This window comes from Myripristis murdjan, chromosome 18 (genome assembly GCF_902150065.1).
Source record: "Myripristis murdjan chromosome 18, fMyrMur1.1, whole genome shotgun sequence".
NCBI classification, from domain to species: Eukaryota; Metazoa; Chordata; class Actinopteri; order Holocentriformes; family Holocentridae; genus Myripristis; species Myripristis murdjan.
In genome coordinates, this window is record NC_043997.1 from 24,256,158 (window position 1) to 24,283,172 (window position 27,015).

At 42.2% G+C, this 27,015-nt stretch overlaps 1 protein-coding gene across 1 annotated transcript in view; it reads left to right on the forward strand.

Moving 5' to 3' along the window:
* The window catches only part of LOC115376464 (mitogen-activated protein kinase kinase kinase 11), a 44,856-nt gene extending 24,332 nt beyond the window's left edge, over positions 1 to 20,524 (forward strand). The window contains exons 3-10 of the mRNA XM_030076040.1: positions 443 to 591; positions 3,304 to 3,479; positions 4,515 to 4,761; positions 8,070 to 8,186; positions 10,887 to 11,058; positions 11,250 to 11,362; positions 11,564 to 12,190; positions 14,181 to 20,524. Coding sequence (XP_029931900.1) covers positions 443 to 591; positions 3,304 to 3,479; positions 4,515 to 4,761; positions 8,070 to 8,186; positions 10,887 to 11,058; positions 11,250 to 11,362; positions 11,564 to 12,190; positions 14,181 to 14,782 — 2,203 coding nt within the window. The 3' untranslated portion in view covers positions 14,783 to 20,524. The remainder of the gene's footprint in view (positions 1 to 442; positions 592 to 3,303; positions 3,480 to 4,514; positions 4,762 to 8,069; positions 8,187 to 10,886; positions 11,059 to 11,249; positions 11,363 to 11,563; positions 12,191 to 14,180) is intronic.
* The last annotated feature ends 6,491 nt before the right edge of the window (positions 20,525 to 27,015 follow it).

The following is a 27,015-nucleotide window of genomic DNA, read 5'->3' on the forward strand; positions in this document are numbered from 1 at the left end:
ACTTTAATGTGAAAGAATATGAAGATTTGTAGCTGCTCTAAACTCCTGCATATTCCCTCAAAGTTCACCATTCAATCTTGAAAAACACCCCAGCCTTTAAAGTGACATCATTTTTGTCAAAAGTACTTGTTTCACCTATTGTACCTTAAAAAGTGCCAATGTTGAAGGTTGCGCTTGCTGTGAATAATTCAACAGTGACCCACTATTCCTGAAGAGGCACCATCATTCATCTGAATTTTGTGCACATACACATCAATTCATACAATCAATTCTTCAAAAGGTGGATCCCTCTTCACATTACTACTTAAACCCCAGAAAACCTGGAACAACACACGATATTCATGATGTTTCACACCATGCACGATTCACTCACAGTGTCAATACTGCTCAGCACAATCAATATGACCAACAGTTGATTTGTTTTCTGTGCTTTTTCTCTCAGCTATGGTGTTCTGCTGTGGGAGCTGCTAACAGGAGAGGCGCCCTACAGAGGCATTGATGGACTCGCCGTCGCCTATGGAGTAGCTGTCAATAAACTCACTCTGCCCATCCCTTCCACATGCCCTGAACCCTTCGCCCACCTCATGTCAGGTGTGTATGTGTGTATGTGTGTGTGTGTGCGCGCAGTTTCTGTTCCTATCAATTCAGGCAAGGCAGGGTAGCTTTCTGTGTGCTTTGCAAAGTGATTAGAGTCTTAAAGGCAAATTGAACTTGAGTGTTTGAGTTACCTGAGCGTGATGTGAGTCCACATGGTGGTGAAATATCCACATTAGTTGCTCCTGGGCTCCCTTGGGTTGATAATTTGTATCTCTCCATTCATTTCCATAGCGCAGCAAAACAGCTCCCAAAAAATAAAACAGTTGTAGCACAACATAAGTGAAAAAAGCAGATTATGCAAATATAAAAAACAAATCCTGGTACCCAGTTCTTCATGTACGTACAATTATTTGTGAAAGTACAATCAAGTAATTTCTTCATGGTGCAAGAGGTTTGCTGCACATGCTACCTGCTGGATCTACTTTCCAGCTCAGAGAGGAAAATAACAAGATAAGAAGAAAATACATTTTTAATTTCCTCTAAAAATGGGTACTGGGACTTGTTTTTTACACTGGCAAATCCACTTTTTTCATTTGTTGTTTATGTGGTAAAAGTGTTATTTTGGGAATTGTTTTGCTTTTCTATGGAAGTAAATGGAAACACAAACACAGTATTCTGGGTTAACAGTCCAAGGGAGCCCAGATGAGAGTGAAGATATTTCCAAACCATGTGGACTCATATAATGTCCAGGGAAGTAGGGAAGTTCAATATGCTTTAAAAGAATGCACTTACTTTGGGAACTGCTAGTGCCCTACTTTCATTCTATATAATGTCTACATAGTGTATGCTAAAACGTTAGCATATCGCACTGGAGCAAATGATCTTCTGCGGACACATGAATGATCTTCCTGCAGATGATCTCAGTATGTAAAAGATAAGTCAACCAACCATATAATCTCCTAAAAACATGTAATATTCCCACAGCAACAGTGCTGTGGTTACAGGTATGTTTCCCACCTGTGTTAAAAATGCATGCACACAAGGCAGCTGGGAGAGTGGAAGTGTGTTGCTGTTGTGAGAGTGCTCTTGCGTGCAATCAAGTTTGTGTCACCGGCATCTTCTCTTTCCATTTCCTCAAAGCTCGGTTGAAACTGCGAGAACAAATTCCTGAATGTTGTTGAATGACATGGCTGTGGAGGGGAAGTGATTTGTTTTTGTCACCTTGTGCAACATGTTTGAACCCATTCATGTTCTTTTTTGTTCCATTTCACATTGAAAATAAATATGGATCTTCACATGTCATCTTGGTATTGGCTAACATACCACTAGGCTGCTATTATTTTGTGGGCTCTTGACAACATGGGCACACACAAATATGCAAATTAAACTAAGATAGTTGAGATTTTTTTTCAATCTGCCGAGGCTCATCTTTGTGCATTTTCATCAGCTTGTCTGTTATGCTTGTATTTAAACAGGGGATCAGTGTACAAAAACCATTGATAGCCACCTTGGAGGATTAATTAATTATCGGATTGGTTTTTGATCTGCTTGTAATGCCTGAAAGTGTTGAAGCAAATTATGCAAAACACCCCATAGCAAGTAAATTAAGCGTAGCACTTTGAATAACTGATGAGCCTGACTCAAGATTGTGCTCAGACAAGTGCTTGAAATCTGTGTAAATAAAAATTACAGGCATTGGAGAATAGTGAATTGGTATGCGAGTATTGCACTGGAGAAACATTCATCTCACTAAATCATTTAATCTAGTCAAGTCTAGTCTTGTCTTAAAATCTTTTTTCCAAGAGAAAAAAAAATCTTCCACTTGTTAATTTACTATGTTGTCAGTGCAAATTAACGTTTGAAAAATTATCTTGAATGTCATCTTGATTCAAGACCGTTTGCAAAATAAGTGAAGCTATAATGAAAACAAATAGATTCATCTCACTTTCCTGACGGATTATTACACTTGTTTTATGCAGACAGCAAAGATTAAGATTGTAATGTTAGACAAAATGACAAATGATGAAATCCCCAAAAATACCGTTTTGGGATTTTCATGAACTAAAGTGAACTTGCCAGCAAGATCACCCATCAAAAGCAGGTCACAGAGAAAATGATGTATGTTGTGCTTTTTTCTTGGGGTTAGTTGGCAGAGGCCCATGGGGACAGACCTCCCCAAATCACATGAACCCCTGTTTCTTTAACAGTGATATAAATTCTTCAAACAGTAAAATCTACTTGCACATCAAAAATATGATTGTAATTTGAATAAGACTATAGAACTGGTAAAGCTGAACCTGCACTAGTACAGATTAAGTATCTGTCCATACTGGGACATGCTGGTGACTGGTCTCCTCCATATGAAAATGCCAGCGTGTCACAGCTGGGAATGAACTGATTTTAAAAGAGATGAGGGAAACTGATTTGATTGGCCTTTCTTGTCCTCTGTTAATAATTTATTCCTCCTACTAGTGCTGCAAACTCATGTTCCAGCCTCCTTTCCCAAATAATGCCAAGATAATGCCGGTCATGAAAATTTCAAAAATAAGCTGGCCACGCCCCAGACTCAATAGCACTGGCATTTAACTGCTCTGTTGCCACTAACGCTGTCTTCATGAAAATACTAGTCCTCTGAATCTCTTGTAACTGAAGTGGTGCTGTTGTGTCGCTGAACATGACCCCTGACCTGAGTAAATAAAAGGAGAAAATTACAGGAATCAGTAAAGTCTCACATTGCTATTATAATCTGTATGTGTATGATGACAGAGTGCTGGGACCAGGACCCCCACCATAGGCCCAACTTTGGCTCCATCTTGTCCCAGCTGACGACCCTGGAGCAGCAGGTGAAGGAGGACATGCCGCAGGAATCCTTCCACTCCCTGCAGGAGGACTGGAAACTGGAGATCCAGCACATGTTCGATGAGCTGCGGGCTAAAGAGAAGGTAACAAAGTTGTCCCTCGCCAAACATTTATGCATTCATACACCTTTTTTTTGGCTATCCATCCCTCTACCTTGGGGTTCCCGTTGGTTATGGAATTTGTGGAAACATGGTATACAAGGAAAGTCTAGGCAGTGGACATATTTTCTGGGGAACTGCGGGAGTTTTACACTCACAACAAATATATAATAATATATTTTGGAAATTGTTAATTTCATCAGATGTGGAATCTCGGAATCTGTAGTGGCAGCTGGACTATATATACAGAGTTTCTAAGATGAGAAGCAAGACTAACAATCTGCACAGGAACAAAATGTATTGGTCATGGAGACACTTTGACTTAAATATGGGAAGTCAAGGCAAAAGCTATGAAATTATATATGAAGACTGTGGTGGGAAACATCCATCCATATCTCATTTAATCCACCCATTCGTCCATCCATGTCGATAAACATAAACAAAATTCACCAGGCATTTCATACACAATCCTGTATGCTTTAGAAGATGAATCCCTCAGTCGTGCAAAATTGGATTTTATTATGGTCTGTGAAAATGGATCTGGTACTGTCCTCAACTCGTCGCAAACACAGAAAATCTTCTTTTAGCTCATATTTTGGGCTTGTTTTGTCATTTGGCTCAAGTAAACCATAGCAGGATACCTGCAATTTTCATTAAAGCCAATACACTGAGAACAGACTTTTATCCATTGTGGTTCACACTGATGTTTCGTCTATCTGAAAACAGTAAAATGGTGAGGTGTCTCTGCTTTTTCCTTCTATCAGGCTGCATGCTTGTAAGCTGTTCTGAAATATCAAATGAAAACTACAAAAGCAGTTTGTAATAATCTGTAATCATCGCACAAGAGATTGCAGGGTTTCATTGCATTTAAACACTGCTACAAATTATTTAATAGATTATTTTCTCCAACCACCCTTCAACCCGGGAGATTGGAGGTCGGAATGGAAACCTGTAGACTGTTGAGTCTTGATGACACATAATTTGGAAGCATCGATCTTACAGCTGTTTCCCCTCCTGCAGGAGCTGCGATGCCGTGAGGAGGAGCTGAAGCGAGCAGCACTGGAGCAGAAATCCCATGAGGAGTTCCTTCGACAGCGTGAGCAGCAGCTGGCCCAGTGGGAGCAGGATGTGTTCGAGCGCGAGCTCAGCCTCCTCATCCTCCACATGAACCAGAACCAAGAGAAACCTAATGTCAAAAAGAGGAAGGGCACGTTCAAGAAGCACAAGCTTAAAAGCAAGAATGGCGAGAAGATCAGCATGCCTCAAGGTGTGTATGTGTGTGTACGTGTGTGCATATGTTTGAGCTGTGACTCGTGTGACATTGTGTCACATGAGTCACAGTGAAATTGTCTTGAAGTGAGAGATTGGATTTTTATTACATCCACAAAGTTTGGTCCACTAACTCCTTACCTGTCATGAGCAGGAGAGCCTCACCAGAGTGTACTGCTCCAAAATGAATAATATAGATTTAGACTGGAATACATCATTTTGAGTAGTGACACAAAGTTGAAAGATTGTTTTGAAGGAAACACAACAAGCCCTATTTGTTTTGGTTTCACTTTCAGCCCTATTTCAGCTCCCTGGTCTTCAAAATATCAGAACTATTTTATGGCTGCAATCAGGGTCCAAAAGTAACTTTTTGGCTCATCTGCCAGTGGCAGGTAAACTGAGTAAATTTCCCAGCCAAAAATATTTATTAACAGCCATAAAACTGCATCATGCATTATTTACAAGTGGCTTCATGTTTTCCTTTTGGTGGCTTAACACCAGAAATGTGACAGACATGGTGTAGGAAGCACCAAATAGTAGTAAGGAGCTTTGATTTGACTGGCTGACAATATTGGCTCACAGTTGGCAATGAGGGTCACATCAGCCCCAGCCGTTACAATTAAAAAACACAATGATGCACACCTGGCCCTATTCTCTAATTATTATTTACTGGCCACCTGGCTGGCTACCCCAGTTTATTTACCCACCAAACCCACATTTGGCCCCGCATGGTGTTGATTTTGGACGCTGGCTAAAATTTTTTAGAATCAGCTCAGTCTAAGGAGAATAAATGTAACTGCAGTCTAACTACATGATATTCATCATATAACAATAGCAACATTAACCAATATCATAGTTACAACATCAGGAAAATAATCCCAATACACTGGTCTAACTATAGTTTCTAATATCACATTTTGTTTTATATTTTGTCTGACTGTGTGACACTCATTATTTTTCTCCTATATTATCTTCCATGCAAAATGGGTTGCTGTTTCTTATGTACAAACACATACAACCTGCTGTTCATATCCGAGTTTCAGTGTTTCAGTGGGAGTGTGTGCGTGTGTATGTGTGTGTGAGTGTATTTTCGGCTGAGCAAGCATGCGTAAATGCACTGTGTTTGTGTGCGTGTGTGCACGCGCACTGTGGTCAGGCCTTTCCCAGCAGTGGCAGGGTGGTGATGTGGTGGAGGGGTTGATGAGAGGGGAGAACGAGCCAACCACGCCTCGACGCTTCCTGTCCATAGACACGCTGCTGGCTTGCCTCTCTCTCTCTCTCTCTCTCCCCCTCTCTCTCTCTCTCACTTGCCCTCTCTCTCTCTCACTTACCCTGTCTCCCCCTCTGTTTCTCTCACAGCCTTTTTCGCTCTCTGACTTTGTTTCCCTCTTTCTTTTTCTCTTTCCCTCATTCTCTCTCTTACTCTCTTGGGCTCTACTTCCCCTCTTTTGCTCTGTCTCTCTGTCATTATCCTCTCTCTCTCTCTCTCTCTCTCTCTCTCTCACTCGGTTAGCCTCCTTCACCCTTGCCCCCCCCACCCTCTAGCTCTCTTCTCTCCCAGTTGCTGCATTTTGCCCTCTTCATCTCTGTCCTTCTATATCTGCCTTACTCCCTCTCTTTTTCACCCCCCTCCTTTCCTCTGTTATTATTTTCTTTTCCCTCTTTGTCCTTCTCATCCTGTGTTGTCCTTGTATTTTGGACCCTGTGGAGTAACTTACATATTATGTTTTATATGCCATATTCTGTACAAAATAGATAGGAATAAATGCAAATGATTTTGGAATCCATTCTCTGTCCTTCCCCCTGACTGAGCTCAAATCCCTCTGTTTTCAATAGAAGCTTTGCATTTGCATGACAGATCTCCCAGATACAACAGTGCAAAAATAGTTGTGTGAAAATAATAATACTAATAAATATAGAACAGCAGGGGTAGAGAGATTACTAAACAAAACAAGCTTGTGTGGGTTTAGATTAATGTTGTACTAAGTTAAAATCACTTGTGTGATAAGCTAAATTTGTGCCCAAATGTAGGTCATTGTGACACATTAACTGTCTTCTCTCTACTACAAAACATTATTATGTAACAACAATATTATGTTGTTAGAAAAGGCTACATGTCCTGAGGAAAAGTTGTTTGCTTGCTTGAGGTCAAAAAATAGACAGTTGAAGTATTTGAAGCAGTAGGTGAAGTAGTTACAAGCAGTATTTGTTTTACTTGAAACAATACCTGAACTAGTAGCAGGTTAAAGAGCTTAATCCATTTGTTTACTATGGCTATGACCCATAGTTATCAATAAACTGAAGAAATTGTAATTGAAATTGCAGTATTAGTTAAACAGAGATAATTTCATCATATTATTAATATTATTAAGTAGTAAAGGTAACATCATTAGAGTTAGCAGCAGTAGTTGTAATGGTTGTTATAAGAGCATCAGCAATTCAAACACATCACACACTGCAAAAAAAAAAAAAAAAAAAACTTGACATTTCAACTATTCCTTTATTGAAACATTTTTCAGCTCCTTTCTTGAAGATTGCTGGGGTGTTTCTAGGCAGCTGCTAAAAATGTGATAACAAGTAAAAAAATGTTAAAGCTGACACATAAAAGCAATAAAAATAATCCAATATCATATTTATACTATTGCCAGCATTGTCCTCCTAAGTAAGTTGAACATTTCAGAGGTTGGATGAAGTTTCTATGTGAAAGTCTGAAACATTAGAAAGAGTCAAAATTTCAAAATGGCTGAAAGCTGAATGGCTTGGGAGGCTAGAGTAAATTGTGACGGACTCTCAAGCAGAGCTGATCATCCCACTATTATATTTAATACGGCCAAAAAAATAAGGATCTTGAAATTGAAATAGTGAAAAACTATAAACTGTATAAAAATACAAACACCCTATGCCAGAAGTGGTGACAGAGCTTAAATAGTGTGAAAGTAGTTAGATGGCAGAATTAAGGTATGAGAATAAAAATTAAACAAAATAAAAATTACAATTAGCTATTCACAGCCAGCGCTCACCAAAAGCTTAGGACCTCCAATATGGCCACCACTTGACAAAACAGTTGGGCTGTGTGGCTCAAGTCGACCAAGCATCTTTCAGAGAACCAAAAACTGATTGTAAAAAAATGCACTGCAACCTTGTATGTATATCCAAGATTTCTGAATAAGAAACCCCTGAGAGAATCAAGAAACTTAATTAGAAGATCGCACTATACTGAGAGCAATCTCCTCGTTCTAGTCTGAATTCTGGTTTATGTCTGCCTTCTGGGTGGTCTAATGTCTGTCTTGTGTGTGTTTGTTGCAGATTTCATTCATAAGATTACGGTGCAGGCTTCCCCAGGCTTGGAGAAGAGGCGGAACTCTCCAGATTTGGGTTCGGGCTCCTCACCCTCTTTCGGCCCACGCTTCCGAGCAATACAACGTGAGTACAGGCCGTGCCCTTGGACACACACACACACATACACACACACACACACACACACACACACACACACAAATGTGCGTAGGCACACAGATCCACATGTATGCGTACATGCTCTTGGAAACAAACATTCCAAAAATCAAAGAACATATGTGTGCACATGCTCACACGCCCACAGATTTCCATTGTTGCACCATCATATTTCTCCAATTTCCAATTCTTTCTTTTCATCTGTTCCCATCCACTCACTCTACTTTTTGTCTTCCCCTGTTTCCCCGCAGGACCCCTCCGTCTCTCCCTTGCTGGCTCTCTCTCACACACACCCTCTCCCAACAATAGTCTGTTCCAGTCCAAATATTATCTGACTTCCTCTCTGTAGCTCAGCATTTCTCAGTGGCGTTTTGTGTTGCAGCCCTGCTCCCCCTGTCTGCAGTTACCCGCTGGCTACAGCAAGTGGAGCCATTGAGCTGTATTGTCAGGCAGAAATCCATCACAGTTTGAGATGCATGTAGTGGCTACAGTACGGTTTACTGAATTAAAAATAAGCAAGGAGAAACTCATTTCTCCAGGAGAAGGGTGTGAGAGGGGTCGCAGCAACGGCAGTGATTTACAATTCTCTTTAGACAAACGCCAAGAGATTGTTTCTCTTTGCCGGGAATTTCTAGCCAGTAGATCACAGGGCTTCTTACATGACCCAAAAGGAAATTTGTGGTGTGGCAACAGTTAGCGAAAGGGATTTTTCTAAACAATTACCACCGGGGGTTGACATAAAAGCGCAAATTGTGGTGAAACGTTTATCTGTAAAAGTGGTTGGCAAATCCAAAACATCTGCTGGCTTCATTTATTCATTAAATAGAGGGCTGGATTTCCCTCACATGGCTAATGACTCTCCTTAATGGCCGTTACCAAGCCCTGAGTGTGTCTGTCATTAAAATGTGTTTAGTGGATATTTGTTCTTGCATGCAGACTTATTGCAGGGGCTGCCCAAGCTTATTGATGTCAAGAGCTGCCAAATTGATTTGCATTAGACCACAGAAATTTTTGTCCCATTTGAGAAGACTTTTGTTGTATGATTAAGTCAGATTTAGTGTAGAATTGTGTAACTGCCTAATCTGGGAAGTTGGGAGGGGACATTGAAATGTACAATATAATCAGAGTAGTCATCCTTATACAGGGTCTCATCGCACACATTCCTGGTGAGTTGAATATCAGGGAAATTAAACCATCCCTCTTTTTGTTGGAAGCCCTCTACAATGCCTTCCAGGATATCTGGAGGTCCTGAGACTGCTTAGAGAACAGCTGACTTGTCGAACTCTGGTTCTTACATAGCATTTGTAGCATCTCAGTAGGTTGGCTGTGTTACATGTGTTACCCCTATTATTACAAATACTTCTGTTTTGGACTGTGGGGCTCTGGTTCCTGTGGTTCCTAACTAGTCTTTTTCTTAGTATCTAATCCAGTATCCAAGTGTGTCTGAATGTACAGTTTAGATTTGAGTCATAATCATCCATTTTGTTTGTTTTATACCAGTAAAGCTAAGACATAGTGATGCAGGGCAAAGTTCATTTTTATAGCACATTTCAAACACCATGGTTATACAAAGCACTTTACATACGAGACAAAAATACATAAAAGAGATTTTAAAAATATATTGTTTTTATTTTTTAGCCTAACCCTAACCCTTTTTTAGCACTTCTAGTAAAAAAATATATGTGTAAAATTGTAATATAAAAAGGCAAAAGACATTCAAAAAAGGCTAGATAATGTAATCATTTTCTTCCCTTTACTTTTTCCTCCTTTTACTACTTTTGCTTTTCTCCTTCCTAGTTGAGGCAGTTTTCACAGCTATTCAGAGAACATATTTGTGCCAGATTTGTTTGCTGAAGTGAAATTAAATGAAGTGCTAGAAATAAGCTGCCAGTGGCTGAACACAAGAAAAACTGTCTACATTGTGCGTCATGTATTGGTGTAAATCCATGCACATTTCCGAGAGTGTGCACTTGAGCGTAAATTGCAAATGTCCCTATAAATATTTCTCCCAAGTATATTTAAACGTGACCATATCAGCACTTGACAAGTTGTCGCCCTCTCTGCTGCAGTTAATTTGCGACTAACATGCTGGCATTGTTCCTGGGACTTAGGTGTGATTGGATGAGTACGTCGCAAGGTGTTTCTCTTGGATCTTCACACGGTAGATAGTTGAACATTTGCATACTGTTCACACACTGTTGACATGGTGTTGCCAGTGCAAGCCTGGAGGAAATGCAAAAACCTGTGCAAAACATGTCATCGACAGGTGAAATCCTTAGAACTTGGCGCTTTCGTCTTTTCCCCTGTGACTTTGGTTCCTTCTTCGCACACTTTTCTGCCCTGTGAAACATCTTGGGTTTTAGCCTGGAGGTTACCTTCCAGACTGGAGCCTATATTATCAGTGCAAAGAGGAAATCTTAACACTGTTTCAAAAGAAATTGGGATTCAAACTTATTCAGAAATGTCTGAAGGGTTTCAGCCTACTGGAGTTTCATGAAATTTGAGGCAATTTAGGGTCTTTGCACTGGAGATGATTGCAGGGCTGCGTACATTTATGAATGAAGCCTGCCCTTTTTAGAATGCTTTCCTTGTTACAATACAGCTATGCTCTATGCATATTTATGATGTGTATATCACTCTGTCTTTCTATTTCTCCTCCTTTCTCTACAGTTAGTCCAAGTGACAACAGCAGGACATTTGGTCTGAGCTCAGTGTGGCCCTTAGAGGCCCCTTCCCTTAAACAAGCCAATGGAGACCTGCGATTGGGCCCCCACTGGAGACCTCAGAGCCCTAAAAGCCCCAAGAGTCCTAAAGTCCTGCGCCTTAGCCCCCAGGAAAGCAGGTAGGAGACCCCTAGGAGCAAGCTGCTCATCCCGATCTTCCCTCTCTTCCATTTGCAGACATCTGGGACTTGACATTTTTGTTAACATTGTAATCATCATTTTTTGCACTTGATAATGCTTTCATAATAGTGGTCTGAAATCTCATTTGGGAATATATCTCAAGCGTTTTCAAATTTCCTATGTTTTGCAGTCTGTCGATGAGAGCCAAGCTCTTGGAGTTGGACAGCAATGAGAATGGAGAATCCAAGGATGACTTTGAGGAGTACAGACCCTCCACACCAACCCCTCTCCCTGCTCAGAATGGTAGCCAAGGCCCCCCAATGTCATCCTCCAACCACCAGTCACATATCATCTCTGAACAACTGTTTTAACTCACACTGGCATGACTCTGAATTATAAATAGACACTAAATGAATAATAAATGTGAGCAGTCCTTTTCTGGCTGTCTCTGTCTTTCTGTCTATTTTCAAAACTCATAAAACACTTTTTTCCCCCTCTCTACAGGCTCCTCAGTGAAAGAGAGCCTGCGGCTGCCTCTACCTCAGGGAGACTCAGGCAGTGAGGAAGGGGGTTCCTCCCCAGCTGGCTCCCCCAGGCCAGAGAGGGGTTCCCTGGGTGGCCTGATCAAGAGCACCCACAGGGCTCTGCTAGGCGGTGGCTCCCTATTGGCTTCCATAGGTCTCGGTCGCTGCCTAGATGTCCCTCCCCGGGTACCCCCTCGAACTAACCCTCCATCCCTGGAGGACCATCACCGCACCCCTTCCGAACCAGAAATCGCACCTCCTAAATCCGTCACTTCGGACCCCCCGGTAGTGGACGATCTCATCACGTTCTCCACCTCTGAGCAGCTCCCCAGACCGTTCTTGGATTTAGTGTTGCAGCATCCAGAGGTTAGGCCTCTACCCCTAACGCCTCCTCCGCCGAACCCCCGTGAGAGGAGTGGCCACCGCACCCCGCAGACACCACAGAGTCCCCAGAGCCCCAGGACACCCCAGCATCAAGGCAGGGCCAGTCCAGGGGAGTCTGCCCAGATGTCCCATCTAACCAACGGTGAGGTGGGCTGTGAGGCCTGGGACTACAGCTCTGACAGGCGGAGGAGGTCCAGCCAAGGCCTGCATGCATCTCAACTAGGTCAGCCTCAATCCCCATTTTACACCGTACAATAGCATGGTGTCTCACAGCCAGATTGGATCCATGATTTCATTTATCTGTATGATTTATCTTCATTTCCTCAACACAGAGCATAAAAATGCGTTATCTGTACCCACACTGAAATCAGATCGCCGCTTTACCTCGCAAAATTCACTTCATCAGCATGACAATGTTCCGTTGCAGTTCATGCACAATTATTTCTGTGCCTTTTTAGTGAGATCTTGCCGGCACAAGGGAAGCTTCAAATGCTTTTTCATTTACATCAAAGCTTGTCTTCAGCTATTTGCATATCGCAGGTAACAGCTGGTTGCCCGCACTTCAATGCTAATGCTGTTAAGCACAGCTAGCGTCCGATCTTGTGTTGTTTTTCCTCTTACAAGACAGAATGTTCTTTTATTGCCAAGTTGAGGATGAATATAAAGCACAGCTGAGTTCACACAGATACTGCTGGTTTCAAAATTGCTAATAATGAATGCTTGACTTCGCCATTGGCATAATTCTTCTCTGACCATTTCTTCAAATGGTTTGGGCAGTTAGTAAGTACATCTTGGGGCGTATTTACACCCCAGTTGCATATGGTAAAGTTTGATATGGGATGGCCAAGATAAGAAGACAAGGAATCTGCATAATGGAACACATCATCTCATTAGCACCTAGCACTGAAATACCGATGCGGATGAAAGACATTTAAAGATCACACCCAAGAGAGATTAGTATCCATTGCATCTGTGGGTTGGTTTAGAAAAGCAGTTTCTCTTACGGGCCATATGTAGACTTTTGCTTGAATTCATTTCGGTGACCTACCTCGAAAGCTGTTATCTGCATATCGGCAAACACGCACACACACATACGTTGTAATGTACATGTACATGTTTTAACCAAGCAGTAAACGCCCACATCATGATATGCATTTCTTAGAAGCAATGACACAGTTTAAAGTCGGTAATGACAGTGGAGTGGGTATTGGGTGTCTTAAGAGCGAGTGGGCTTTAAGATGGCTTTAAGAGTACCCTCTGGTTCCATTTCACACTCTATATCTGGTCCGTTTGACTCACAAAGCCGAGGATTCTCCACAGAGACATTCTTACAGTTCTGCCCCCAGGTACTAAGCAGACATTCCTCGCCTGTTCCACCACTAACAACCATAATCTCACAAACCGCATGCACTCATTACATCAGGCACGTAGAGGCAAAAAGCCACACATAATTTAACAGCGAGTGTTTTGGCTAAACATCTTATTATGTTTATTGACTGTAATGACTCAGACTCAGATGCATAGACAGGCAGCTACAAGGTTGCTGGCGGTGACTGTGTGCTTGAAAGAGAGATGAATTTAGAGGATTCCTTCATTGACGTTTTCATCTGCTCTCATGTGACTCCTGATTGCGCTTTCTTGTCAGCTGAATAGTTGAGCAGCCTCCGAGAGTTGCCACTGATGTAAATAATGCCACTTGGCAGACACTTCACATTCGGAAATGGCAAATGTTCATTCAGGCTAATTTCATTCCAAACTTAAGGTTCTTGTCATTGCTAATTTACGCTTGCTGTCGGCTGCTGTTGCGGTCCTGTCAGCTAGCTTTGCACCTCTTTGTTATGCTTAATTTTGACTAATTGCGGCAACTTTCTTTGTTGTTTATTGTTCCATAAATTTCTGTCCACTTTCTGTTTGGAACAATGTAATCATAAAGCCGTATATGTCTTCTGCACTTAATAGAGCAATGATTTTCTAGTCAGGTCACATTTATTTTGCCAACACTTCTTCCAGACACTTGTAACAAAGTGCTTTACAGAGCAACAGCATACATAAACATAAGATTACATAAAATGAGATAATCATAATAATATGAGAGAGAAAATGCAGTATTATTTTAAGACTGGCAGTTGGTGTGTGTGCTTGCATGCAAATATGCACACAAGAGCACCACTTTAATGTCTTTGTCTAATGCTTTCCCCTTATTTTCTTTCCAGTTCTGGACCTACCTTTGTGTCAAGACACACTGGACTCTGATGACAAGCCTTCGGTGCCCTTCTCCCTCTATCCGGACCCTCGCCTCTGGACCCCCAAAACCCGCCGCCTGGAGGTTAATGTCATCCCCCGGCCACGCCCCTCCCCCATTCGTCCCCGCATCGACCCTTGGAGCTTCATTTCGGCGGGAGGCGGGGGTTCAGGAGGTGCCCGCAGCCCCCATCGCTCTGACAGCCATCCTCTTGGCTACCAGCCATCCCCCACCAACCCCTTCACCAACTGTGACCCCTTCCCCTCGCCGGACTGCGACCCCTTTGCCCTCAGGGCCGACCCCTCAGGCACCCTAGATACGGCTTCACGCTTTGACCCCTTCTCGGCGCCCTTCCCCACCTCCCGTTCCGCCCCGTGCTCCACCAACGGCTCGCCCACACTGCCCACGTTCCGCGTGGCGCCCCTCAACCCAGCTGACTCGCCTCTCATCGACTTGGGCTGGGCGGCCTGCAGCAAGCCCCCGGACAGCACCAAAGAGAAGGCTCGACCCCGCAGGACTCTGGGGCTCAAGCCCTTCAAGTCCCCAACACAGCTCAGAGACGACAGATTCTAAACCCATCTAAACCCAGCTTTGCCCGTGGGCACACGGCTGTCCCTCTCCTGTGGATTTTAATTACAGCTGTTTTTATCACAGGAATGCAGTCCAGGACCGCGTGCACTACTATGTCCGAGGTGTTCACAAGGATTTGGGATCCTTTTAAAAAAATGAAACAAAAAAGCACCACTCAGCCCATAGAGGGAGGTCTCATTGATGGGAACCAGCGAGCCCCAGCTGTGGCAGGTCCTATTTATTTGCCAGCCTGTTGCCTTGGAGACCAGGAAGCCAGTGAAAGGTCATTGGTAGTACATTGGACTGTGGGATAGTGGCCTGCAAACCAAGTATCTGGTGCCCCTTTTTTTTTTTTTTCCCCAGTCCCTCTCAATCTCTGTCTCTCGAGCCCTCTGGAGAAGCAGATCAGAGATCAGTGGTCCCGTCTTCAGATTCTAACAGACTGCTCATATCTCCAGCTTTCATCTCCCGCTTACCTTTGAAGCATTGTGACAATGCAGAGGTGGATAAGGCGACTTGCACGACTTTACCTGCCTCTACCTCTCTGCTGACTCTGAAAGAATTCAGGACAATGGAAAATTGGAGTGCCTTATTTCGTGAAGTGTTTTTAATATATATCTCTTTAAGATTCCATGACCGGTTAACCTGGCGCGTAGGGAAGATGCTATGATTTTGGCTTAAATGTGCAAAGCAGCATAGCATTGCTGTGGAAGAAAATGGTGTTTGTGTGTGTGCCTGTGTGTTTGTGTGTGTGTGTGTGCATGTGTGTGTGTGTGTGTTCAGACCCACTGTAAGGAGAGAATGCTATTTTTTTAATAGTGTCTCCATGTTGCATTATGGGAGAAAGCACTCTGAGTGGTAATTCCAGTCCACTCCATCCGCTGCACATGAAATCCAAGACAAACCATGACCCAGGCATTCCACTTGGAAGCAGATAACATTCCAGTCACATTCCCGGGGAAATGCCAGGGATTGGACTGATTCAATTGGCTGGCATGCAACAGAGGACAGGAAACAAGAGGGGGGAGCCCTGTGCATTCCCTTTATGTGCCAAAGAATGTGACTGTATGAGTGAAACAGGCCGGGGACAAAGAGTATTTGCAAATAAGTTGTTTTTACCTCCAAGGAGTGCCAGATGGGTGGGGTTTGCCACACTGGACAGCACAATGAGTGCCAGCAAGTTCAGACTATAACAAAGTACCCAAGTGTCAATTTAATTGACAACTTATTTAACACTATCCGGGCTGCCTTGCCCTGAGAAACACCACCCATCTGGTGCTCAAGGGAGGTTAAAAGAAAGTATTATTTGCAAATACTCCAGCACTTGACCCTAGTCAGAACACTTCTTCTGTACAGTCCAGCAGAGTAGCAAGGCTCCTAACCCCTCACCCCTCTTACTTTTCATTCAAAGGAAAAATCCACCCGAAAACACTTAAGCACTGTACAAAACCACTATTGGAGCTATACCTGTCATTGTGTGGTGATGTGTTTTTCTTAGTCCCATGGATAGCTGGCAAAATCTAGACACCATGCCCCAATATTTCCAGTGCTGCTACAACAGAGTTGGAGAGCAGAATTGTGTCAGCAATCCCAAACATCAGTGATATCAAAGAGCAATGGCTTCTTTTCTAGAGCTGCATCACATCTGTGTTCAGTAATCTCTATCATAGAAATCCATCATAGGAGGGGCAGACATGTCTCCAAGACCCTAAAGAGACACGGAGTACAGTGCAAGCCAAAAGACATGTTACATTCTCTCTTTTTCTTGCCTGGTAAATTTGCTCTCTACTCTTGTTGAATTAATGCTGCTTCTCTCTCCAAGCAGATAATGTTATAAGTTCAGGCACGTTCTCAGCGGTTTGTCAAAAGGCATTCTGGGAAACGTAGGCAGTCACTAACTGAAGTAGACGCAGACGAGGCAGATTGAGGGAGAGTACGCATGCCAAAAAGATAAATCACAGCTCTTGAACATCACAGAGCGAAGATATCTGACGGTGGATTTTTCCTTTAATCTCAACCAACGTGGTTCTGTCCAGCATTATGGTGTCCTTTGACCTAATTGGTATAGATCAAGCACTGAAGCATCTGAAAGAGACCTGCTAACACAGAGCACACACTCCTCCCATTACCCTGCGTCTTTATTAGTGCATTACGGGGTACAAATACTGATTGGGTTCATCGCTGAAGCCATGTCATTGGAAGACAATAACAGCTTTGTTCCAATGAAGAGCATAAACCTCGACTCCAGAGGGGGAAGCTTTGTGATTAGCTTAATAATCCTACTGATGAACAGAGGAGGCCCGATAGTGATAATTAGCTTTGCGATAAGGGCAGAGTGCGTTAACACCCCATTCAGATATTCGGCTAATTAATTTGCCCCCCAACTTCACTAAAAATGCTTCGTGTCTTCCTCACAAGGTATTAAATTGCTTTGTTGTATGTCACTTTGAATTTATGGGTTTTAGCGTTGCCCTTTTAAAAAGGTTTTGTTGTCCCCCCTGCCTTAAGCCAAAGAGATCGTCCTTTTTTTTTTTTTTTTTTTTGGCTTGCCGTTGGCTACTCAGCTGCTGCGGATGAAGTCTTCACCAACGAGGCTGTCCTTTCTCTACATCCTCTTTCTTTCTCAGGTGATACACACACAACTGTTTTGAGAGACAGACACCCCCCGCCACCTCCCCACCCCCGCTCCTCGCTCCTACTTTTGGCTTCTTTCTTTTCTGGAAAGTTTTCTTCAGGGCAGTTTTGTCCTGACACTGCAGTGTTCAGTTCAATAACACCAGAGGTTTCTGTCTGGGAAAAAGAAATTGCTTTTATTCTAGTAGAGCCCATTTGCTGAAGAAAGTTCCTTTTCACAGAAGCAAATTTTGTTTGAAGTTGAATCGGATGCCTTATCAAATATTCCAGTTGCCAGTGAATGTGACATTAGTAACAGATGTTTGACAATCATATAAACACTGCTAAAAATATCGGAATTTAAATTTAAACATTAACAAGCTGTTTTACCTGCCTGTTGTCTGCAATATTTGTCAAAGAAAATGAATACATGCATATATTCAATATGTGCACCGTCTTCAGTGCTAGTTAACGACACTAGTCAAACCTTTCTCTTGAAAGCAAGTCTTTTTTTGTGTAGAATTTGACAGGATCACCTAACCCCAGGAAGCCCTCCGTTGGCTATTTTATTCAGTATGCTCTCAAATCCTTTTATATTGACTTACAGTCCTGTCCAGCACTCCACCTGCTGTCCTCTGCTGTGGGCGCAGGCAGTGTGGATTTGCCTTTGCTGTGTGCAAACGTTCAATATTGAATTCGGCAGTGTTCCCCACCTTCCTCCCCTTGCTATCACTGCTTCAGACGTCGTGTAGCAGTGACAAGTGATGAGCTATTGCCTGCTCCTTTCGTGTCAACAGACAAAGCCACAAGAGCCATCCTCCGATAGTCATTAGGCTCGGATAGCTGTTATTGTCAACAGAGCTCAGCGAGGAACACGATACATGAGGGAAATTGAGATGATTGAAAAGTCTGGCAGATTATTTCTGTCTCTGAGTTGTTGTATGCGTCAAGTATCCACTTCAACCTGCTGCTCATGTCTTGTCTGTGCTGTCGGCGCCTTCATTCTCCCCAGATCCAGTGCTGCTGCCTGTTGTTTTCCATCAAAGCATTTGGTAATTGACGTTCATGAAACATTACTTATAATAAACAGCGGTCACTGCCCCTCTCACAAATGATTAGGATGTGTAAAGACAGGAGGGGAGTTGTTTTTCTCTCGGTAATGACCCTGGGAACTTGTTCATTTGAAGTGCGGGACCCTTCCTGCTTTAAAGATGACTTTTGCACAGAAATACTCCAGATTCCTGCTTCTGTCATGCGTATACAGCACAATCCTACCTCAGCTCTGTAGTCCTTATCAGACTAGGAGCAAAATTACAGAAATTCCTTTTACTTTGGTAACTGTCCGAATGAGCTGGGGCACGTTCTAGGAAGTCTTTTGCGGACAGGGCCTTCTGATTTTTGGTTTGGCTGTCAGTTGTGTGTAGCTGCCATTCGTCTGACAGGGCTGACAGCCAGCACTCTAGTAAGAATCTCCTGATGAGCTGTTTGTGACGCGCTGCTCTTCCAGGCATCGCCCCCATCTGTCATTGCAAATCAGTGTCCTGAGCACAAAGAGGCAGAATGAAAGTGAATTCTCTACTGGAGAGTTGAATGGCACCAACTAGACTGATATCTAGCGGCGCTAGTGGCACTCCAGATTCAACCCGCAAAAGCTGTAGAGCAAATGACAAGAAGCAGAAATGATTTGACTATCTTTAATGAGAGTTCAAGGGTCAGGCCATTGCCTCTAATCGATAAAAGACACTGACCCTCCATTAACTGCAGCTCCAAGACATGTAGGGGGTTTGTGTTCGGTGATGGTGGATGGGACTACATTTATCAGGGAAAAAAACATTCAAGAGATTTTATTTGTTACATATACATACATACAGTGAAATGTAGTTGCGTCAAACTCCCAGGCAGTGCACAAATGAAGTACAGGAAATTATACACACTAAGTGAATGTTTGCTATACCTATAATAAAGCGATTAAAAAACTGTATTTAAATAGCATTTGTAAGTAAAATACAAAATAAGCCAAATAAGCAGAATATACAATAGAGTAAGCACTGTTAAAAGGAAACAGTGCAGATCAAGTGGCAACAGTATTTAAATGGCAGTAGTGCGAGGTAAAGTATAATATACATAGGTGAATGTCCTTGGGTATGTTGTCCTTCAGGAGATTACTGTTTGCTGTTCAAGGCTCTGATAGCCAGTGGGAAGAAACTTTTGCTCAGCCTCTCAGTGTGTGATTTGTGGCAGCGCAGAGGCTTGCCTGATCGCAGCCGCACAAACAGTCCATTGCTGAGGTGGCGGGGGTCCTTTATTATCCTCCCAGTTCTGCTTCCACACCTCCTGTTGTATAGGCTCTGCGGGGAGGGGAGCGCCGTCCCCGTAGCGCGCTCAGCCAATCACACAGTCCTCTATGGAACAACTCACAAGCAGGTTCCTTATCAATTCTGTGAATGCGCTTACATGATTCCATAAGCATAACAAGATACTCCAATCTTCGGGGCTAAACCCATGCTTAAATTTCAGCTGTAATGTGTTCCTGCCATGTGGTGCCCATTTCTTCTTTCTGTCTTCCTCCTGTCATGAAAAAAATGGAGGCATAGTGGAATCTGTAAGGGAAGCGTTTGCTAAATCAGGAAGCGATGAGTCATAAAGTCTTGACCTTAAACAGTTGCACCCAGGGGTTGCAGTGCATTTCATTAAACCCTGTGAACGCATTCAAGAAAACAGCAACATTCGGGTGGTAACTCATTAATTAACTCAGTTTCCTGCTTAATGCCACCTTTGTGCTCGTAGGGCTTTCATTTATTGCTAATTGAACCTTTTTTGCTGTTTACATCTTGACAACCGGTAGAAACTGGTGGACACACCTGGATTTCTGCTCTCTTTCCCAGCACTTGACACCTCAGTCTGAATTTATTTAGTTTTCTAAATGTGGCAAAAATGCCACAGAGGAAATTACATGGATCCGGCCATGGCTTTCGTCACACATTTGACAACACAGTGAGGGTAGTAAAATCCAACATTTTCTCTGATTATAATGGGAAGGCATATGTAAGAGTACATAACAAGAATATAGCTAAGAATATAACAAAGACCATTAACATGAAGGGCCAACAATACAAAAAAAAAAAAAAAAAACTGAGATGATATTCTTCTGCTCTTTCTGATTTTGAGACGTCTGAATCCCATCGCTTCAAAGCTTTCTCCAGCTCAACTCCCCCAAGTGTAAAATACCTGTGAAGCCAGGTTATTTTGAGAAATCACATTACTTCATGTTACCATAATCTGGTTACACAATAACGCAACATTTTGGCCATGTAAACATAACAATGTCTGTCTGTCAGACTTCAGTGTAAGCCAGAGAACTGTTGCCACTAGTCATTTTCAACTTTATTTCTGAAATTGCTGCAGCCTCCATCATGTCATGCTTTTCCTCCTTCACGGTTACTGAGAACATTGGAGAAATCGTTCAACAATGGTAGCAAAACTGCTCAGGCAAACCAGAATATATACATCTTGTTTTTAATGCAGTCTTCCCCATGCAGCGCGATTAAGAATAAATTCTTAAGTGATAATATAGATCGCCTAGCCCCTGAATGGCTTTCACCTCATTTACCCTTTGTCTCCCTCTGCTTGCTTGTGTTCAGTTAACTGGACATTACAAATGTACCTGGTTATCAGCCTCATTTCAGTTCTCTCACAGCTCGCCATCAGCACTAGAAACACACTATTCCCTTCTCCGGATCATATTATACTCAAACACCTGCCCAGCCCTTTGTTTGGCATTAACAGGGTGAGACCAAATCATCAAATATGACCTTTCAGTGACTGTATGGGACCTGCACATCCCAAAAGGGATGTGGACAAAAGCCACGACAGCTAAAGGCATCGCCAGGTGCATAAGCTAATGCTCTGTCTCTCTAAGTGAGAATATTATTCCTCATTCTTTTCAGTCTGCGCATCCAAGGTCACCATCTGCTGTCCTCCCTTCTATGATAACGTTTAGCAGCATAAATTGAATGAATGAGAGCCATGAAAGGAAGACCAATTCGTTTCCAAGACCACAGTGGCGGCTTGTGGAGAAGGCTGGCGCTCTTCTCAGAAAATAAACATGGATTTTATCAATGAGGTTATTAAGTCCAAGGCCCACACACTCTTCCCCCTCCACTCCACAGGATAGAACAGCCCCATTGCCGTTGTTATTGTTTGGCCTGGCTATTGAATAGGAGCTGTTCAGTCTTCAAATTTTGTTTCCAGAGCGGTGAATCGGTGCACGGCACAAGCCGACCGGCTGAACGAAGCACCTAGGATCTCGCACTCAGATTGCAGAATGATTTATTGTTGTCTGAGCTCAATAGTGTTTGCTGATAAAAAGTGACAGCTAATTGATCTGTTTGGCCTTTCTCTAGACGTGTAGAGCTATTGATGAACACCTTTTAACTCTGTGTTTCACATCTAGCAGGGCGATTAGACACATGCATTTCAGATTTGCAGGTATTTTGTCTGTAGGTGGTCTCTTTCACGTGCTCATGCTTGTATTTAAACAACTGAACTCTAAATGATCCAATGAGGCAATTTTGAATGGTTTGGATGGTACAAATCCCCGGGGCTCAGTGGTCAATCTCTTCCACTCATAGCATCACAGTACTGTAAAAGGCTTTTCCCTGTGACAGATTTCCACCAGCCAGCTAAGGACATTTATAACATTTATATGGGGACAAAATGTGGATGAGATTCTATTTATGAATGGCTATCTTTTTACACACTGGACTAAAAACGCTTTCCTTTTAAGATGGCCATAGACGCAGTCTACATTAGGATGTTGGACTGATTTCTTTGTATGTTTGAGAAAAAAATGCTTTTTTTAAATTTTTTTTTTTTTTTTTAGGTCTTCACTGGAGTATTTAAGATAAGACGTATGGGTGCTTCACATGAGGCAGAATGACTTTACGTTCCAGTTCTCCAATTCGACCAAATCTCTATCTAAAAAAGATTTCTATTTGAACCCCAGTATTTGTGTGTAGCAGAAAAATTCAAGAGAATTGCCTGGTAGAGCTTGAAAGACTGTTGTTTGTGTATATTGCAGCAAATTCCCAAACCAGATCAAATGTCCCTTAGGGGAATCCAAACTGAAATTGTACATGCATAAAACTGCTATCTACCTAGACAGAGGCGAGGCCTTTGTCATTCTTAAAAGATAGTAGGCAAGGTTGACCTCTTCCCTGTCTTTGTATCTCCGTGCTTTTAAAAAAAAAAAAAAAAAATGTTCCAGATTCAATTCTTTGTCTTGTGTCTGTTGCAGGCTAGGCGATGTGATGACTTTGTTGTTGTGTTGCCCAGGCAGCCATTTTTACAGTTTCTCAGATCTGTCTCTGCTCATGTGAGTTAGAGGTTTCCCGTCGTCAGGCTTTGAAATTTCTTTGTCAATGTTGCATTTTTGTGAAATCTCGCACTGGGCTGGGCCTAATCAACTGTTTTTATTGTTGTGCGTCAAGAGGATTATACCTGTCTGTATACAGTATGTGAAAATGTTTTTTTTTTTTTTTTCTCTTGACTATTATAATGGGTTTTAACCTGTGGAAAAAAAATATAAAGGAAAAGGCTCAAAAAGAGATAAAACCAAATAAAATGTAACACCCCTGACATGGAGAAGGTTTTTTCTTTCAGCTGCTTTCATTTCAGGTCAGTGAATACATGGCATGCATTGTCTGAACTGTACCTTGGAAGATAATACTGATGAGAGTGAAACCTTTGATTTGAAAACTCATTGTGCAGTCTTTACTAGGAGTGATTTCTGGTTAATTCAAGTACAGTGGTCCCTCGTTTATCGCGGGAGTTACGTTCTAAAAATAACCCGCAATAGGCGAAATCCGCGAAGTAGTCAGCTTTATTTTTTACAATTATTATAGATGTTTTAAGGCTGTAAAACCCCTCACTACACACTTTATACACTTTTCTCAGACAGGCATTAACATTTTCTCTCTTGTTTAAACACTCTCAAAGTTCAAACCTTTGTAGAAAAATAAGTCCAGTAAAAAAAAAAAAAAGCATGCAAAATTGCACTAAAAAAATCTGCGAGGCCGCGAAAGGTGAACCGCGTTATAGCGAGGGACAACTGTACATTGAAAAATAAACTAATCTTTATTTTGCTGGAAACTTCCTTGGAACCCCATCGAGGCTCTCTGGAGGAGCCCATGTTGAGAGCCTTTGAAGAGAAAAATGATTTGCTCTTGCATCCATGTGCCATCTTGATGCATGATATACTTTTGATATAACAGGAGATTTCAAATTGAGATGCCAGAAACGGAGAAGCGGGGCCAGGCTATCATGCACAAGTTGGCGCAGCAGCGAAGGAAACCAGGAATAATCCCAAATAGGAGAACAATGTGAATCCTCTCAAAGAACGATGTGTGTGTGTGTGTGTGTGCGGCGCTGTACTACAACTACAACTCTTCCCCCTCTCATCAACATTGTCAGTCAGCTGGATAACACAGGGAATGGGGAATCAGCAGCGTCAGCAAGGGCGTGATAGAGAAACTCTGCAACGCCTGACCCTCCTCTACCCCGGCTGAAGTCTCCAAGGCTCTCGTTGCCATGGACACTGTGAATGAACATCTGTAAAGCGCAGTGCTGTGGCTCTGCAGAGCCTTTACACCAAACAGGCAGCCGCTTCTTTCAGAAAACACCTAGCTGATTAGTTTTGAGTTTTTATCTAAGTTTCTCTATTTTAATTTAATTTAACTCAATTTAATTTCTTTTTTTGTTGTTTTTTTATTTTTTAATTTTATTTTAAATGCTTAATTATTTTGAAAAAAAAAATTAATAAATAATAGATGGCTTTCATTTAAGAAACAAAACAAAAGTGATATAGCCAAAATATGGAACATGTGAAAAAACAGAAAGATATATATTTAGTATCAAGAAAAAACATTTTTTTATAATACAGTTTAAAGCAAAATTGAACTTTGGTAGAGTGCTGGGTTGTATAGTGCCCTGGGTGTTATACGAGTCCACATGGTGGTAAAACATCCTCATTAGCTGCTCTGTGCTGCTAACTAGCACTACTAGATTTATGTCTCTCCATTCACTTCCATGGCAAAACAGCTCCCAAAATAACACTTTGAGCACATAAATGAATGCAAATAAAGAGGGTTATGCTAGTATAACAAACAAGAAGTCCCGGTACCCATTTTTTGGAGGAAATGAAATGGCTCTTTTCTTGTTATTTATCCTATTTGAATTGGAAAGTAGCAACTGCAGGAAACCTCTGCATAGCCTTGCACCATGAAGAAAAAGCCTGATAGTACAGGGTGTCCACAAAGTCTCTTTACAATTTAAAAAATCTATTACAAAAGCAATTGATGAGTTTTGTTAATCAGATTTCTTCTATGTACTCAGTGGTTATCAAAGTTTTTAATCACATTGGACATCAGCGACCTGAAGCTAAAGATCACTGATGCCACTGCCACCACTGATGAGGCTCTGCTCCAGCCAACATGGCAAGAAATCGAGCACCGTCTTCATGTGCTTCGTACAACTACTGGTGCCCATATATAGGTGTATTAAATGAGGCACAAAAACTTCAATATTTACTCCTCATTTTGTAATAATTTCCAGATTTGTCTATTCATTTGCTTTTGTAATAAATTTGTTAAATTGTAAAGAGACTTTATGGACACCCTGTACTTTCACAAATAACTGTAATTACATTTCAAAAATATGGGTACTGGGATTTGTTGTGTTTTTATATTGCATAATCCACTTTGTTTGCACCAAAATGTTCATTAACTTGGCCGTTCATTACCCTCAGAAGAAGTTAAACACTTTCTAAGAAGCTACAGCAGTGGCCCCAAACCAGTCCTCAAGATCCCCTTGTCCTGCAGGTTTTTGTTTCAGGTTTTTGTTGTTTCTTTCACACCTGACCCATTTAAGGGCTTCATGCTGATTGGTTGAAACAGATCTAGCTGAACAGGGCATGCAGGAAGGTGCCTAGGCCTTAACTGGGTCATGTGTGCAAGAGTAGAGCTGGACAGGACAGGGGGATCTTGAGGACTGGGTCGGGGACCACTGGTCTACAGAATGCCAGTCAACACACCAAAACATTACAGAGTTCATACTCATTTCAAATGTGATGCTGGAACAAATAAGCTGAGGGGAATAAAGCGTCTCGCTTGCTCGCTGTGTCTGATTGAGCCTGGACAGGAAAGGCTGCATGCGTTTTATAAATGCCACTGATGTTCGGGGCACGATAAGCCTGCTTGGATAAGTATAGAGTTATGGTTGGGTGAGGGCTCATATTAAATCAAATATTAAATAATGGCACTGCTTTAGACAGGCCAACGATTCAAACACCACCAGAGACCCTCCCCCAGGTGGAGACGAGTCCACAGCTTCTTTGAGAAAATGCTTCGTGACATGATAATAATAATGTTGCGGCTCCTGCCCAACATGTTCCTCGTGACACGGTACTTTCAGAGACAGCCATGATGAGTCTATTAAGACGTTCTTTTGTGTGAGACGTTCACTGCACAGAGAGACTACCACGGCATCATGGTGTCAAGGCCTGATGTGATTTGCAAAGCACGATGCACGCCGTCCAGCCAGCCTTCAACGCTTTTACCAACACTAAACCCCACGAGTCGCCAATCTCCTGTATAAAACATCTCTTGCTGCACTACAAGAGCCTTTCATTTGCATCATATTACCTTTTCTGTCATTTTGAATTTTAAGCAAAACTAATTTGTCATTGTTTGTCCAGCAAAATTGGCAACTTTGGGGGCAAAAAACTACTTTTGGCAACATTTGTGTCATCAAGGAGGTACTTCAGCTGCTAATAATAGTTTTAAACATCCAGATTATTTAACTGTGCTGCACAAATGCAGTTGACAGCAAAGACAGGGAGACGGAAAGTGAGGCATAATTTCTAAACACTTTGGGGGAGGAGGGGACTCAGAGTGTGACAGACCGTGCTGGTCATACTTAGGCGCATCACCACAAATTGGGATGTTTTCAAATGACAGAATGTCAGGCGCTGTCTCACATGCAGCTGCAGGGCTGTCACTGTCAAATCATTTGGCCTGCAGGCTTGGATCCTGCTAATGGTCACTTATGTCCATGTTTATTCAGTTTCTCACAGTCCCCGAGCATCTAGGACGCTCGAAATCGCAATGCAGGCCACTTCTCCTCCCTCATGACAGAAAATGTCTCGGTGTCTGCAGGTGAATATTTACAGTATAGGATGCAAATGAGGCGACACATTGTTCTTATCTTTGAGCATTTGTTGCCATTGTACAAAATGTACATTTGATCCTACTTTAGTGATTCAAGATTTTTAGTGTCACCAAATTTTTATTACACACCCGTCTACAAGAGATTTGTAACTGAAAAACTTTTTCCCTCTGCCGTCATTTCAGCATCATCTACATGTATAGAGCTGATCATGAGGTTATAATGAAGTTCCATCTCAGCAATCAAACCAGGCTCCTGCTCTAGCTGGTATCCTCCTTTCCTCAGAAGAGAAATCTTATCAGCATTAATGAATAGTGGGAATGAAGATTTCTCTCTCTGCTTCTCTCTTGTGAGCTGCCTTTAATGTGAACAACTTTGTTATACGCGGGAATGAAATAAAA